Source organism: Lissotriton vulgaris, chromosome 7 (assembly GCF_964263255.1).
Source record: "Lissotriton vulgaris chromosome 7, aLisVul1.2, whole genome shotgun sequence".
NCBI classification, from domain to species: domain Eukaryota; kingdom Metazoa; phylum Chordata; class Amphibia; order Caudata; family Salamandridae; genus Lissotriton; species Lissotriton vulgaris.
The window spans coordinates 645,117,536-645,135,210 of NC_141695.1; the positions used below are offsets into that span (position 1 = coordinate 645,117,536).

General features: G+C 47.4%; 1 protein-coding gene across 4 annotated transcripts in view; it reads left to right on the forward strand.

The window, feature by feature from the left end:
- The window catches only part of SPAG9 (sperm associated antigen 9), a 1,654,314-nt gene that overhangs the window by 1,605,774 nt on the left and 30,865 nt on the right, over positions 1 to 17,675 (forward strand). For all 4 annotated transcript variants that reach the window (XM_086930851.1, XM_086930853.1, XM_086930852.1 and 1 more), the window contains one exon: positions 8,218 to 8,358. In XM_086930851.1, coding sequence (XP_086786977.1) covers positions 8,218 to 8,358 — 141 coding nt within the window. The remainder of the gene's footprint in view (positions 1 to 8,217; positions 8,359 to 17,675) is intronic.

The window sequence follows — 17,675 nt, forward strand, 5'->3', positions numbered from 1 at the left end:
TCCTGGTGGTTCGACACATAGCAGGTTCCCTGAACGCCAGGGCGGACAAATTTAGCTGCAGGTGCATGATGGATCCCGAATGGCGTCTTCACTCTGAGGTTGTGCAAGGTCTCTTTCGACAGTGGGGAGAGCCTGGGTTAGATCTATTCACCAACTAAGAGAATGTGCAAAGTCTGTAATTCTGCTCTTTGGAATTACCAAGTTTACACTCGCTAGGTGATGCTTTTCGTCTCGAGTGGAGTTTCTGTCTGTTGTATGCCTTCCCGCCTATACCACTTCTGCCCAGAGTGCTAGAGAAGATCAGGCGCGACCTGGCCCAAGTCATTGTTGTGGCTCTGGATTGGCACGAAGAGTCTGGTATCCCGAGCTGCTCAACATGGCCATCGATCCTCGGATCAGAGTCCCTCTTCGGGAGGATCTTCTGTCACAGAAGCAGGGGACTCCACCCGAACTTGTCCAGCATCCACCTCCTTGCATGGAGATTGAGTGGCGGCAGTTGACGTAGTTTGACCTACCTCCCGAAGTTTGCGATGTAATGTTGGCAGCCAGGCGTCCCTCCACTTAAACGGTATACGCCTGTCGGTGGAACAAATTTGTGGCATGGTGCACAGCAATGGCTGTGGATCCTCTCTCTGCCCCTCTTTCTGAGGTTCTCTAGATCCTCCTTTCTTTTGCCCAGCAGGGCTCTGCTCTGGGCACTTTCAAGGGCTATCTCTCGTCCATTTCTGGCTTCCTTCGGCTTCCAGATCAGCCATCTCTTTTCAAGACCCCAGTTGTTAACTGAATCTTGAAAGGCATAACTCAACTCTTTCCTCCTATTCCTTTCGTTATGCCTCAGTGGGACTTGAATCTAGTCTTAACTTATTTAATATATGCTCCCTTTGAGCCACTTAACAAATGTCCTTTAGGCCTTTTAACTCTCAAAACTGCATTCCTGGTGGCCATCCCTTCTGCCAGGCGAGTGAGTGAGCTCCAGGCTCTTTTTTTCTAAGCCTCCTTTTCTCTCTGTGCATCCGGACAAAGTTGTCCTCCGAACCCATCCATCCTTCCTGCCAAAGGTTGTTACTGCCTTTCACATTGGGCACACCATCACTTTGCCCACCTTCTTTCCGCCTTTGCATCCTTCCAAACAGGAAGAGATCCTTCATCGTTTGGACCAAAACGTGTGCTGTCTTTTTATCAAGTCAAGTCAAGTCAATAGCACTTTATTTCGATTAATAAAAATCATAAAAGCGATCACACAATTATATTACACACAGTAATGATAAAAATACATAAAAAGATGTAATCATACATAGTATACAGTATTATACATGATAAAAGACATAAAATCAAGTGTTGGTGATGCGGTCCTCCACAGATAAAAAATCTCACAATTCATTAGCAGAGGGATATAATCTGTACATTGAAAAAGGGGTGTAATCAGATCTCCAATTGCGTAAGGGCAGACCTTCTATTCTTATTACGAACAGCAGCCACCAGGAAGCTGGCAACCCCAAACATCACCCTCGGTGTACTTAACATTTGTAGGAACATCAGTGCTGGTTTAACCTGGGTGAATCTCGCTTCTCTAAGTATAGGCAGTAGATGTCGCTTCCTTATATCCGAAAAGTGCTGGCAAAACATGATAAAGTGCAAGAGGCTTTGGGGGGAGACACTATCACAGCTACAAGGAGGTGTAAGGTCTGGTTTCCCCCACACACATGAGATACCCAAAGTATATTGAACAATGCTCAGTCTAAATCTGATCAGGAGATGTCTATGCTGTGGGATGGATACAATTCTGAGGTATGGTTCTATTTGTGAAGTAGTTTTCAGAACATAATTTGCTCTCACAAGGGGTTTACACATTTCCAGCTGTTCTCGTTCTTGCTCTACCATCCTCATAAAGTTTGTCTTCACCCACTTCAAATCATTTTTGTGTAACAAGTGCGGGGAATGAAAAAGCTCTGGTCGTCCCAGTTTGGCAAAGACATCTCTTATGTAGCATAGCCAGGGTATTTTATTTGCTTTATCAAGTGCCATTACGTCTTTTAGGATGGCATGGTTCAGTGAGATCTCCTTGTTGGTACAAGTTTTAACCCAACACGCTATAGGGGTTAAGTGAATAAGGTCGGAAATGAAGCTCAGTCCCAACTCGCTATGAATAGTATAGACAGGCGTTGATTGGGGAACTGCTAAGAGATTCCTTAAAAACTTATTCTCTATTTTTTGCAGTTTTTCCTGTTGCAAATATCCCCATAATGAAGCCCCATACAGTGCAATAGATATACATTTTGATTTATAGATGGATAAGAGAGCCTCCATAGGCCTGGATCCTAACCGCTTAACAAAGTCCATTAAAGCAGATGACGATCTGGCAACCGCAAGGCATTTAGCATTAATTTGGGGGGCCCAACTTCCCTTTACATCAAAGATTACACCAAGGTACGTAAATACAGGGACAATTGACAAGGCAACACCATTACAAGAGAAAGACTGTATTCTATATGTTTTTGGGCGCTTTCCTACCACCATGACGTGGGACTTTTTACTGTTCACACTCAGATCTAACGATTCCATGAAGCCACCAAAGGAGTCTAAGAGTCTCTGCAGCCCCAGTCCTGTACGTGCCAACAATACCGCGTCATCGGCATAGAGCAGGACCGGGACTGCAGAGTTTCCCACATGCGGAATATCCTGAGTGGCTTTTATCAAATGTTTGTCAATGGAATTTATATAAAGTGTGAAAAGTAGAGGGGCCAAGATGCACCCTTGCCTTACACCCCGCTTAGAGTCAAAATAGCGAGTGCATCCTCCTTCCCTGTTAACACGAATGTTGGCCTTCAGTCCTTGGTGGAGAGTATCCAAAAAATTCACTAAACAAGGGTCAATTCCCAAGTTTTTCAGAATTTCCCACAGTTTCCCCCTATTAACCAGATCGAAGGCTGATGATAAGTCCATAAACCCCATGTAGAGCATGCCTTCTTTCGTCTGGGTATACTTGCTAATGAGCATTTGCAAGTTGAGGCATTGATCTAATGTACCTCTTTTAGCACGGAAACCATATTGAAGGTTAGAGAGAACCCCTCCGTCTTTCAGACAATCCTCCAGTTTTGAAAGAATCACTCTGCCCAAGATTTTGACGGCAGAGTCGATTAAGGAGATTGGTCTGTAGCAGGAGGGGTCACATCTCGAGCCTTTTTTAAACACCGGTATTATGGTTGATGTAGACCATGAAGGGGGAAAACCGTTGGTACTAGCTGAGTTAAAAACATTAGTGAGCACCTTAGCCCATAAGGTTGGTTCTGTCCTGTAAAGGTCAGCTGGCACCCCATCTGGGCCTGGGGCTTTGTTTTTGGATGTATCCACAATTGCCTTTTCAACATCAGCCACGTCAAAGTGTAACATTCGGGGACTATTAATAGATGTAAATTCAGTGGGCAAGAGTGTATCCGTGGCCTCATTGTCATAGATCTTACTGAAGTGTGCAACCCACAAATCATCTGCAATCACACAGTCTAATACAGCATTCTCTGTACAGGAAAAATACGGGTGGTTAATTATGCCCCAGAATTTATTACTATCCTTCAGTGTATCTGTTGAACTAAGGTCATGCCAGGCTGTGGTTTTAATGTCCTTCTTTCTAGAAGCTATGGCTTGCTTATAGGCGCTCCTCAGACTAACTACTGCCTCCCTGTTCCTCGGTTTCTGTTTCAGGGCATGCAGTAAAGCCTTGTGAGCTTTAGAGCAATTACCATCAAACCATCGTGGGTGGTTGGATGCTAAGGATTTAGTTTTAGTTTTTAGGCCCTCATTGATCTTATTACAAATAGATACGAAAGAATCAATAATGTTGGTACCATCGGCCGCTTCATCAAGGCAGACTGTAAAGTCTGTCTCTGCTTTGGAGAGTAAATCCAGCATAAATGAGTCAGGGACTACTTTCGCCCAGTTAAGTCTTCTGGATTGATCTTTGAGTTTCAGGGTGTCTTTAGTTATGCCACCAGCGTTGCGTCTAATAGTTATATCTCCTAGATCTATCGCCATGACAAGGGGGTTATGATCACTGTATACAGAATCCTCAACTGTATATGAGGTAGCTACAGGGATCAGACCAGCTGAGACAAATATATAGTCTATGACTGTGCCGGATTCCCTCGTTTTAAATGTTACTATTCTCTCTTCGCCCCTAAACCCATCTATCTCAAAGAGGTTAAGACTCGCTAATAGAGCCTCTAGGGCTTCCCCCTGTGCGGTATGTTCAAAATGTACAGCAAGGGATCCAGCAGGGCCCATCTGCTGGTCCGCCAGGCAATCCCATCTACATGGGTGAATATTAAAATCTCCCATCACCACAATTTCGATAGAAGTGCTATGTGAACTTTTATATTCATTTAAAAAACGTTCTAAGGCCATAAAATTAGAGTTGCATACTTCTTTCTCTATGACATTATAAAAGTTGATCAGCAGGATGGTGGTGTGGGTTAGACCCCCCCATTCTACAATCAATATATTGTCAGATGCAAACTCCAGTCTATTAAAAGATCCTACCAGGTCCAAAGAGACCAGGAGTATCAAGCCTCCCCTTGGTCGGCCTCTCCGGCCTGGAACTGCCTTCACACAGAAGGAAGAGAAGCCATCTAAACAGAAGTCATTATCTAGGTCCCATGTTTCCTGAAAGGCTATTATATCATGGCATCGAATATAATTAATCCATGAAGGGTCATTTCGTTTATTATGCAAACCTGCAATATTCCAACTTAAAAATTTTCGAAAAGTTTTATTATCTAGTAATTGTCTATTATCCCCGTTACCTGAAGCGTGATTATTTAGTCAGTCATTTGATTCCATATCGGTCAGTGGTGAAAATCTATTTTCTGTAGTGGTAGGTGTAAGAGAATCATTGACTGGGGGAGGGTTTTTACTATGTTGCACTATATTCCAACCACCCTGTCTAAGCTCAGTCTGTCTTGCCTGATAGGAATAGTTGGATGTGTAAGGTTTCCCTGTAGAACACGTAAGTGGTAGGGTCAGCCTATTCAAGTGATTAACTGGATAGGTGTCAGGTGGATAGAAATAACCCAGTGGTAAGGGTCTAATACAAGTACCTTTAAGTTCAGAACCGTCCCAAAACAGTCTGTTTGCAACATTAGGGAGGTTAAAGTTGATAACCACACAATCCCCAGATAGGCATTTACGCCGTCTACCTACCCATTCTGCCCGCCTTGCAGAAATGATGTTCTTAGAAATATCATTTCCGCCACTACAGAATTGAGAGCACCAGTTTTGAGTCCTAGCCAATAGATCGTGATCAGTTTCTATCATACCAGGTCTCAAAGGTGGAATTCCAGTTAAGACAGCTACTAGAGGGGCCGCATCTGGAGGAAGGTGCAAAAAGCGGTTCCTATTCCGGGGAGGTTTGCTAGGGGGAAACGGTGGTGAGCTTGTCTTCATGTCACCTACTTGAGGTAGTACTTTGTCGGGCATACCCTGCTGACCCCCAGGGATTGTCTGAGACTCTCTAGGCCCCACAGCGTCAACACAAATCTGACTCACAGCTGTTTCATTAGCTACACACGGCCCAGAAATAATGTTGGGTCTGATCCCCACATCCTTCTGGACCATTGTCCTATTGGTTTGTGCTTTATGCTCTTTAACAAAATTATCAAGATTTTTACATTTGTCCAGTAGTCTGTGTACACAGGAGTTAAGGGTATCCACAATATCTTTAGCAATAGCAACAAGGGCCGGCTCTAGGCGGGACTCAAACATCCCCTCCACTAAGTCTGCCATATAGTTCATGGCCCTTGCATCAAATGGAACAACTGTATCGGCCAGGTCCGGGTCCAAAGTAGACTTGTTGTTATTAATGTGACCTTTCTTTGCAAGCCTGTTCTTGTTGGGGTACCGGTCCACAGTCATGTTCTTGTGCCATAAGGGATGATACTTGTGATGGTATGGGGGCCTGAGGTGGTTGTACAATAGCGATAACAGGCTCAAGGGGGACAGGGGGCGCACTGATTAGAAGTGGGGCGTGTTGTGAGACAGTAACGGAAGAATCCCTGGAATCAAGACCAAGCTCCTTTTCAGCGATGGCAATTTCCTCATTTAAGGCTCCCACAGCAGAAGTGAGATAAGAAATTATGGTGTCTTGTTTCTTAGCCACCTTAGGTTTCTTACCGTCCTTGTCGTTATCCTGTCTCATTAGCTTACGTTTCCCCATGGCGGCAGCCAAGGGATGTGGCCTGTCCTGTCCTCTGTCGTCCCCTGACGGCCACAGACGGCCCGCCCTCTGCCCGAGCTCCGCCCGGCGCCTTCCGCGCGCGTCTGCGACGCGGAGGAAGCTGTTCCCTTTTGTGCGAGGAAGCGGTGTGGTTGCAGAGCAGGCTGGGAGCTGTAGTCCAATCACAGCGTCAGGAACCCAGCGGCGCTGCGTGGTATCGCCTGTCAGGTCAGTGCAGCGTGCAGCAAGCGGTAAAGCGCTGTGACCCCTCCTGGAGCCGGTGTGCGCTCAGCGATGACCCCCGCTCCTCTGTGGGAGCTGTTCCCTTTTGTGCGCCTCCTGGCGCTTTCCACAGGAAGAGGAAGCGGTGTGGTTGCAGAGCAGGCTGGGAGCTGTAGTCCAATCACAGCATCAGGAACCCAGCGGCGCTGTGTGGTATCGCCTGTCAGGTCAGTGCAGCGTGCAGCAAGCGGTAAAGGGCTGTGACCCCTCCTGGAGCCGGTGTGCGCTCAGCGATGACCCCCCCTAGACCGCACAAAACCGTTCCGGGTGGATGACCAGCTCTTTGTTGGCTACGTGGGCGCCAAAAAAGGTTGCGCCGTACACAAACTGACTATCTCTCGGTGGATTGTTTTGTTTATCAAGGTCTATTATTCTCTGGCGTAAAAGGGGTCTCCAGTAGGGTTGCGCACCCATTCCACCAGGGCGACGGCAGCTACTACTGCTTTAGGGCGAGGAGTTCCTGTGACCAATACCTGTCAGGCAGCTACATGGGCATCATTGCACACCCTTACAAAACACTACTGCCTGGACAGTCAAGTCCGGAGAGACCACTTCTTTGGCCGTTCTGTTCTCCAGGACTTTCTGGTGTAATAGTTGTTCGCAGACTGACCACAGGGGTTGGTATTGCTAGGGTATCTATTCTAAGGTAAGGAATCTATAACTGACATGTTTCTTTCAGATGAACAAGTTACTTACCTTTGGTAACGATCTATCTGTAAGAAACAATAGTTAGTTATAGATTCGTTACCGTCCCACCCATCCTTCCTGTACTGCAAACTGTGCAAACTGATTTTTAGGATTAAGGATATCCTTTTGGGCCCTAGTTTTGTGCACCAATGGTCAGTGTCTTGCATGGCTCTGCGTTTCTGGCCCGGAAAGTCGTGTACAGAACTGACGTCAGCACGCAAGGGCGGTGTCTAAGTAGCTACCGCAACGTCATCCCGGCTACACACCGCCAATGGAGCCGACCAACGCCACCTTCCGACGCACAGAGGTACTGCTGACGAAAAACTTTCCGGATTCAGTCTTACGCCTGGGGGTAATTCTAATGTAAGGAATCTATAACTAACTAATGTTTCTTACAGTTATATCGTAACTTGTTCGTTATTAACTAGAATGTTGTATGTTTTAATGGTTTTATTCTTTTAATCACTGTTTATTTTATATGTAATTTATTAACTGTCTTCACTTGTTTGGATTGGAAAGCAATGAATTTTCGTTTTGCATACTTTGATGGTTTAAAACAGAACAACCAAATAAAGTTATTACTACTACTATATCCTAACATCAATACCTTTACTGCATGTTTTGAAGCAGTATGGTAATCCGCTGTGTTTCTAATACATAGACATTCTTGGTGACTCAGCAGTGGCTATTTGTTTTTCTTACCTTTGAAAGTTTTAGTTTATGATTGTTGAAACACAGATTCTTACGTTTGGCAATTGTAGTGTACAGGTTTTAGTGAAAGTGCTCTTGGACTAAGTGCTAAGGTTCTGCCTGGTATATGACTGCACTGCACTGCACTGCACTGTTAACACACTCAGGAGATAGGAGGGTATAGTTAATTAAAAATGAATGTATTATAATTTACAAATAATCCTACAATGTGTAATTGAACTTACATTTTCGTCTGCCATAAAATCTTAATCAGCAGTGTATGCTTGGTACAACGTAAAGTGCTATGATATAATCAAGGGAGGGTTGTAATTGTTAAACATTTGTCGTTACAGGTCAAGTGGTTTGTCCCGAGACGAATGGCTCAGAAGCTGCTGATAAAACAACATGTGAAGAACAAGAATCATCTGGACAGAATCTCTTAAAGTCCATGCTTGTGATAAGTGGTGGTGAAGGATATATTGATTTCAGAATGGGTAAACAAATTAACTTCAGGCACCCTTTTTAAACCTAAAGTTGTTTTCACTTGTTCTTGACCATGGGTATACTCAAAGTACAGCCTCGGGCCGCTAGTGGCCCTTCCTGGGCGGCGCGCGGACCTTGCAGACAATTTACCTGTGTTTAAAAAAAACCAAAAAAATTAAAGTGTGTCTGCGAAACACTGCGCGCCGAGACTCTGCTGCTCTGTGGGGGCTCGGGCATTCCAGTCATAGTCAGAGTGGACCTGCAGGGGTGCTAAGAGGTGAAATACAAAAGCCTCATTAACATACAAATGGTCTTTTAAAGACCTGTAAAGTGCTCGGGTGCGGCTGTGTGTGTGTGTGTGTGTGTGTGTGTGTGTGTGTGGGTGTGTGTGTGTGTGCCCGTGCCCGGAAGCTGTCTCAGCCCGGGCACACACAGGCAGGGTGAGATGAAGAGGGTGACAGAGGGAGGTAGACTGAGGGAGACAGAGGGAGGGAAAGGGAGGGAGGGAGAGCGAGGGAGGGAGGTAGGGAAAGGGAGGTAGAGCGAGGGAGGGAGGGAAAGGGAGGCAGACAGAGGGAGAGGGAGGGAGGGAAAGGGAGGCAGACAGGGAGAGCGAGGGAGGGAGGAAAAGGGAGGCATACACAGACCGAGCGAGGAAGGGAAAAGGAGGGAGAGCGAGGGAGGGAAAGGGAGGCAGACAGAGGGAGAGTGAGGGAGGGAGGGAAAGGGAGAGGGAGGGAGAGCGAGGGAGGGAGGGAAAGGGAGGGTTGAGGGAGATCGAGGGAGGGATGGAAAAGGAGGTAGAGGGAGTGAGAGCGATGGAGGGATGGAAAGGGAGGGAGAGCGAGGGAGGGAGGGAAAGGGAGGCAGATAGAAGGGGAACGAGGGAGGGACGGAGAGCAAGGGAGGGAAAGGGAGGCAGAGAGAGGAAGAGGGAGGGAGGGAAAGGGAGGCACACAGAGGGAGAGCGAGGGAGGAGGGAAAGGGCGGCAGACAGGGATAGCGAGGGAGGAAAGGAAAGAAGGGAGGGAAAGGATGGCTGACAGAGGGAGAGCGAGGGAGGGAGGGAAAGGGAGAGGAAGGGAGGGAGAGCGAGGGAGAGAGTGAAAGGGAGGCAGACAGAGGGAGAGCGAGGGAGGGAGGGAGGGAAAGGGGGCGGGAGGGAGGGGGAGGAAGAGCGAGGGAGGGAGGGAAAGGGAGGCGGACAGAGGGAGAAGGAGGGAGGGAAAGGGAGGCAGACAGAGGGAGGGAGGGAAAGGGAGGCAGACAGGGAGAACGAGGGAGGGAAGGAAATAAGGGAGGGAAAGGGAGGCAGACAGAGGGAGAGCGAGAGAGGAGGGGGAAAGGAAGACAGAGAGAGGGAGACAGAGAAAGGGTGACAGAGGGAGGGAGACGGAGGGAGACAGTCAGAGGGAGGGAGACAGACAGAGGGAGGGAGACAGACAGAGGGAGGGAGAGGGTGACAGAGGGAGACAGGGAGGAAGACCGACAGGGGGAGGGAGACAGACAGAGGGACAGAAACAGAGGGAGGGAGACAGACAGACAGAGGGAGGCGGAGGGAGACAGAGGAAGGGAGACAAAGAGAGGGAGGGAGACAGACAGAGGGAGACAAAGAGAGGGAGAGGGAAGGAGAGAGAGGGAGACAGAGAGGCCCGCCCAGATAAATTAGCAGCATGCAGACTCTGCAATTACCATCAGCAATCCTGGCTCCTTTTGTTGTGTTGTTGTCCAAAGTTAGCTAGTGAGAGGCACCGTTTGGTCACCCCAATCTGCAGAGCTCTGGGCTTCACACGATGCAGCAAAATCTCTGACTTGTGTTTTTCTTCTACCTCAACTCAAACAGTTGCACGGTTGGGGAAATTCATAGAACTAATTCGAGCTGCACTATCCGGGAAAATAAAGCCTCATAAAGAAAACAGTCGGCCCGGAAGCACGAGTGGCGCGGACATACCTTCCATTTAAAAACCAATGCACTTTGTTCTTAAACTGTATATCTAGAATGTGACACTATTTTTAAGGTTTTATGCTCCACTAGTTCGTAGTAACATTTAGGGAATTTAACTTATCTGTTTTTTATATTGTTAGTATATTGTAATGATTTTAAATAATCAAACAATAAAAGACTTTCACGTTTCATGTTTCACAGAGAGGGAGAGGGAAGGAGAGCGAGGTAGACAGAGAGAGAGAGAGGGAGGGAGACAGAGAGAGAGAGGGGGAGACAGAGAGAGAGGGAGACAGAGAGAGAGAGGGAGTGAGACAGTCAGAGTGAGTGAGTTAGAGGGAGTCAGGGAGAGAGGGAGGACAGTCTGAGTGAGACAAAGGGAGAAATAGGAAGAGAGGGAGAGAGAGAGATGTGAGTATGCTGGGTCTGGTGGCTCAGTGGACGAAGGCGTCCGCTGCAGGGACCTGTGTTCAACCTCATGGTCACAGTTTTTTTTTTTTGCTCTAGCCCCGCCCCCTCCCCACTGACCCCGCCCCCACCGGTGTGGCCCTCGGACACAAACCACACTGTAAATTTGACCCCCAAGAGAAAGTTTGTGAGTACCCATGTTCTAGACCATGGGTACTAACAAACTTTCTCTCTGTCACTGTCTTTAATCAACTGGTGATTAATTAATCAAAAAGTGTATAACTATGATAAGCCAAAATGTCTTTGCCAAGCTTTCCAAAATTCATTGATTTTCCATTACAAAGCAAACACAAACTCAAATTCTACATCTAACGTAGTGGCATTGCAGGGCCTCAATGAAAAAAAATCATCCTTACGGAGACAAATCTCCATTCTTTAATCTTGATCCTATTCATCACAGTCAAGTGTAACTGAATCAGGAAAGATGATTGGGGCTTGTCAGCTGAGCATTGATCCCCTATCCAACAGGACACATTTCTATGGCATTTGGTCTCGGCCCCCTGGCCTTCTTTTTGTTCCACCACTGTTGCATCAATATTCACCTACTTCTGCTGTTGTCTCCATTCTCCTTCCACTACTGTATCAGTGTTTGTCAACATGACGTCCGTTAGTTTTGTGAGCTCACAATATAAGGACATAAAGCATATTGCTTCCAAAGATGGAAATCTACAAGGAACAAGATTCCTGCATGTAGTATCATTCTTCTTTGCCTAGCATTCTGTCATCTCCAAAATTGCAAGTCTGAATATCAAGGATCCATTGGCTGACAGGTTTGCTGAACCACTGTAGCAATGGCATCTATAATTTCTATTAGTAGTGACCTTGTTTATAAAACGGTAAAGAGTTTACTGCTTTAAAGATCAGGTGTAGGTGGTTGTATTTCTACATCCATGATATGAAATTGTTTTCTCGAATATGGCAGAGGAATGATTCAGATCACTTAAGCATTGCATTTAGTATATGTGTTTCTGATGGATATTCTCCCTGCAGATCAGCATAGCACCTGGGCACTGGTAGGTGATATCTTGCAGCTCTGTGTCGACCCCGTTCTACTCTGGAATTGACAGCTGCTGCTGCAAACAAGCACCAATCAGGCACTCTAACGATAGTTCCTTTCTATCTGCACCACTGGATGTGAATCCAGAGCTAGATCCTAACTTTTTCTTTCCTGTTGATTAGTCTTTTGTCTTTTCCAGTGTGTGAGGGAAAACACCCTCTCCTAAAACAGCAGGGTTTAAAACTTGTTGTTACCATCTCAAGCACATGTCTCTGGTATTTGGGAGCAGGTCATAGCTCCAAGTCGTTCAAGGAGTATGCACTCAAAGGCAATTCAGAATCCCAAGGGAATCTGTCAGAAATCCTCCAGGTTTCAGAGGAGATTGCATAAGATCTTCAGTGGTGGCCGCTCAGTTATATTTGGACTAGCAGACCCTGTTCTTACCCCATTGATAGCTGCCGATGGTGACAGAGGCATCATTACTTGGCTCGGGGTTATCTTGAAGAGGTGGAGACCAGAGGGCTCTGGTATTAGACAGAGACCCGCCTCCACATCAACCTGTTGGACTTGCAGGCCCTACGCTTTGGGTTGAAAGCATTCCTTCCTTCCATCTATTCAGGAGAGGCTGGTGCATGTCCTCACGGGCAACACCAACGCCATGTGGTATTGCAACAAGCCGGGGAGGAGAGTGCAGAGGGGGTTTAGGGTGGGGTAAGGGTGCATGCCTTGGGCCCTGTGCCAGGAGGCCCTACCCGCTGAAACTGGCTCAATCGCTCGGGCATTTCACTGATCGTACAATCAATCAATCAATCAATCACCCGGGAGGATCTCAAGGCGCTGGTGGAGGGGTAAGTTACTGCTCGAACAGACAGGTCTTGAGCTGCTTCCTGAAGGAGAGATGGTCTTGGGTTCGCCGAAGGTAGGTGGGGAGGGAGTTCCAAGTCTTGGCTGCCAGGTAGGAGAAGGATCTTCCTCCGGCGGTGGCTCTGCGGATGCGTGGAACGGTGGCGAGTGCGTGGCTGGTCGATCGTAGCTGGCGGGTGGGCGTGTAGAAGGTCATGCGATCGTTGAGGTACTTGGGGCCCAGGTTGTGGAGAGCCTTGTGTGCGTGGGTGAGGAGTCTGAACGTGATTCTCTTGCTGACCGGGAGCCAGTGCAGGTCTCTCAGGTGTCCGGAGATGTGGCTGTGTCGGGGGATGTCGAGGATGAGTCGTGCGGAGGCGTTCTGGATGCGTTGGAGTCTTTTTTGAAGTTTGGCTGTGGTTCCGGCGTAGAGGGTGTTCCCGTAGTCTAGTCGGCTGGTGACGAGTGCCTGGGTGACGGTCTTCCTGGTTTCCGTGGGGATCCATCTGAAGATCTTGCGGAGCATGCGCAGGGTGTAGAAGCACGAGGCTGAGACGGCGTTGACTTGTCTGGTCATTGACAGGGAGGAGTCCAGGATGAAGCCCAGGTTTCGTGCGTGGTCCGTTGGTTTGGGAGCGGTGCCCAGGGCCGGGGGCCACCAGGAGTCGTCCCAGGTGGAGGGTGATGATCCCAGGATGAGGACTTCCGTCTTGTCTGAGTTCAGTTTAAGGCGGCTGTTTCTCATCCAGTCGGCGACGTCTTTCATACCTTTGTGTAGGTAGCAGGATCTTTAAACACTAGAGGGAACAAATTCAGCTTGTGCTGCCTAGTGGATCCCAAATGGCAATAACAATGTAAGGTGCCACAAGGCGTCTCCCAGCAGTGAGAGGAACCCTGGCTGGATCTTTATGTCACCATTGTGAACCTGCAGTGTCAACACTTTGGGCATTGGCATTTCCAAAAAGGCTCTCTCACCATGTGTGTGTGTGTGTCTCTCTCTCTCTTTTTTCAGGCTAGAGTAGAGTACTGGGACTATAGTACGCCTTTCTGCCTCTCCAATTCCGAGTTCTGAAGGAGATCAAAAAGGACCAGGCCAAAGTCAACATAGTAGCTCTGGAGTGGAAAGGAGTGTGTGATTCCTGGAATTTCTGTGAATGAGCGTCTGTCGTCTGATCAAGCTACTAATTCAGGAGGCTCTTCTATCGCAGTAGTATGGCTGGGTACTGCACATGGGCATGTACAATCTTCCCCTCCTTGTATGGCTATTTAGCAGTTGCAACCGAGTGCATTTCATCCCACTCCCGAATTTGTAGATGTCATCCTTGCTGCCAGTGTCCCTCTAATTAGTCTATCTACACCGGACACTGGACACATTTTTGACCTGATGTAGCACCAACAATACAGACCTGTTACAGGCCAAACTGTTGGGTGTCTTGATGTTTGTTTTATGTTTGGCCCAACAAGGACTTGCAGTGGGCACTGTAAATGGTTGTTTGTTGTTTGGTTTTTAGGTCTCGCCTTGAGACGTAAAGTAATCTGTATGTTGGCTGTAACTCTGTGTAATTTGTTTTACCGTTTGCGATTGGTTTAACTGTTGCATTGCTGTTCTTATCTTGCTTTCTGTTGGCTGTTGATCTGATAGTAACTTGCGTGTAGTCCGGAAGCAGCGGCGCCCAACTACAGTTTTCGTCTGCTCTGCTCGCACTTGTTAAGCTTCTTATCAGCCATAGCTGGAAAAGACCAGTTGTTGTGCTTTGATCGAAGAATACAACTATTTTACTACAACTCACTCATCTTTACTACCCACCACTCTACTTTTCTCTAAAAGACTTTCATTCACTTCATGCCAATACACTCTACTTTACTCTAACTAACAATACTTTATTCCACTCCGATTCATTCTACTATACTCCTGTGTACTCAATACTACTTTACTTTACTCAACCACACTCAATTGCAAGTCAATAAGTCTTGCATTTGCAGAAGTTTTTAGCTATTAGCATTATAAATACCAACGCCTTTTAATTAGGTGTTTTAAAAACCTGCAAGCAATACAAAAAGCACACACTTTGTACTTATAATAGTTGATTACAAGAAGCAAAGTGTCAATAACAGAACCTCTTTTAATGCCAGCCTTACTCATCATAAGCAGACTATGTTTATGCACCACTTGCCACTTTTCAACAATCCTAAATAAAAGGCATAAACATTTACAATACCAATAGCTCATACTCTTGCAAATGCGAGACCTATTGCATTGCAAATGCTTGTTGTGTATTCCGGACCAACTATCCTTGTTCAAATCACCTTTTGTGATGTGATTTCTAAACGGTTTAATCAATGTGTTTCCTCCTACACCATTAGTGATGCCGTATAGGACCTTGATTTGTTCCTTGCTTTTCTTATGTGCAGCCTTTTTGACCTGTTGAATAGCTGTCCTGTATATCCCCTGACCCTGAAGAATGCCTTTCTCATAGTGATTATGTCTCGCGTGCGTGAGCTTCAGGCTCTCTGAGTCAAGCAAGCTGGTGTTGATGACTAGAGCAGCCTTTCTACAGCTATCCCAGTTTCCTACCAAATTTACAGCAATGATGTTACTTTTGGCCAAGAGGAAGGTGGCGATGCATGAGGGGGTTGGGAGGCGACTGCTCCATGCAAAAAGTTGCTGGCTGCTAGATATGATGCACTGTCGGGAGAGGCTGGAGAAGTACTGGGCACTTATGACAGTTTAGTCCAGTTCCCAGGATTATTGGAATCTCCTGTGTACCTTTTTAGGTCTTGGCCTAGAGACGCGCTGAAAAAGCGTTCTCGGCAGAGAATTATTGCACTCGTTCAGTCTCCAAAGCCGACAAAAGGAGACAAGAGCTGGGCACGCGCCCAGCATTCTCAATGGGAGAGGTGCGACAAGTGCTGGCCACGCGCGGAATCAGTCGCGCGCACGCTCACGGCGCCAACGTCCCCGCCGCGCGCCGATTACTGCTCTCTTCCTGGCCGGCATCGCGAAGTTTCGCAAGGCAGTGAGGGCACTGAGAGGTAGGTGCTTGTTCAGAATGTTATGTCCTCTAATTGCATGGACTTGCGGGAGTGTTTGCAGTGTAAAGTACCGCAATGGCGGGAGCAAAGAATGATGTCAGATGTGCTTTGAAGGATTCTGCTAATGTACACAGAACATTCAGTACAGTCTGCTCTCGGAGCGTGCACGTTACTGATCACCTATTCTTTATTGGACACCATGTGTTTTTTTAAATTCAACCCACCAAGATAAACGTGTCTATTCTCTTCTAGAAAAGAGTGTTAACCGTGACCAGTGTAAAATTAATCAGTAGCCTTGCCTGCTTTCAGAGTAGTGAGTGCAGAGTGGTGAGTGGTGAGTAGTGAGTGGTGAGTGGTGAGTGGTGAGTAGTGAGTAGTGAGTGGTGAGTAGTGAGTGCAGAGTGGTGAGTGCAGAGAGGTGAGTGCAGAGAGGTGAGTGCAGAGAGGTGAGTGCAGAGAGGTGAGTGCAGAGTAGTGAGTGCAGAGTAGTGAGTAGTGAGTAGTGAGTGAGTGCAGAGTAGTGAGTGCAGAGTAGTGAGAAGTGAGTGAGTGCAGAGTAGTGAGTGCAGAGTAGTGAGTAGTGAGTGAGTGCAGAGTAGTGAGTGCAGAGTAGTGAGTGCAGAGTAGTGAGTGGTGAGTGCAGAGTGGTGAGTGCAGAGTGGTGAGTGCAAAGTAGTGACTGCAGAGTAGTGACTGCAGAGTAGTGACTGCAGAGTAGTGAGTGCAGAGTAGTGAGTGCAGAGTAGTGAGTAGTGAGTGCAGAGTAGTGAGTGCAGAGTAGTGAGTGCAGAGTAGTGAGTGCAGAGTAGTGAGTAGTGCGTGCAGAGTAGTGAGTAGTGCGTGCAGAGTAGTGAGTAGTGAGTGAGTGCAGAGTAGTGAGTAGTTAGTGAGTGCAGAGTAGTGAGTAGTTAGTGAGTGAGTGCAGAGTAGTGAGTGCAGAGTAGTGAGTGAGTGCAGAGTAGTGAGTGCAGAGTAGTGAGTAGTGAGTGAGTGCAGAGTAGTGAGTGCAGAGTAGTGAGTAGTGAGTGAGTGCAGAGTAGTGAGTAGTGAGTGAGTGCAGAGTAGTGAGTGCAGAGTAGTGAGTGCAGAGTGGTGAGTGCAGAGTGGTGAGTGCAGAGTGGTGAGTGCAGAGTGGTGAGTGCAGAGTAGTGAGTAGTGAGTGCAGAGTAGTGAGTGCAGAGTAGTGAGTAGTGAGTGCAGCGTAGTGAGTGCAGCGTAGTGAGTGCAGAGTAGTGAGTGCAGAGTGGTGAGTGCAGAGTGGTGAGTGCAGAGTGGTGAGTGCAGAGTGGTGAGTGGTGAGTGCAGAGTGGTGAGTGGTGAGTGGTGAGTAGTGAGCGCAGAGTAGTGAGCGCAGAGTAGTGAGCGCAGAGTAGTGAGCGCAGAGTAGTGAGCGCAGAGTAGTGAGTGCAGAGTAGTGAGTAGTGAGTGAGTGCAGAGTAGTGAGTAGTGAGTGCAGAGTAGTGAGTAGTGAGTGCAGAGTAGTGAGTAGTGAGTGAGTGCAGAGTAGTGAGTAGTGAGTGAGTGCAGAGTAGTGAGTAGTGAGTGAGTGCAGAGTAGTGAGTAGTGAGTGAGTGCAGAGTAGTGAGTAGTGAGTGCAGAGTAGTGAGTAGTGAGTGAGTGCAGAGTAGTGAGTAGTGAGTGAGTGCAGAGTAGTGAGAAGTGAGTGCAGAGTAGTGAGTGCAGAGTAGTGAATAGTGAGTGCAGAGTAGTGAGTGCAGAGTAGTGAGTAGTGAGTAGTGAGTGCAGAGTATTGAGTGCAGAGTAGTGAGCAGTGAGTAGTGAGTGCAGAGTATTGAGTGCAGAGTAGTGAGTGCAGAGTAGTGAGTGCAGAGTAGTGAGTGAGTGCAGAGTAGTGAGTAGTGAGTGCAGAGTAGTGAGTGCAGAGTAGTGAGTAGTGAGTGCAGAGTAGTGAGTAGTGCGTGCAGAGTAGTGAGTGAGTGCAGAGTAGTGAGTGCAGAGTAGTGAGTGCAGCGTAGTGAGTGAAGAGTGCAGAGTAGTGAGTAGTGAGTGCAGAGTAGTGAGTAGTGAGTGCAGAGTAGTGAGTG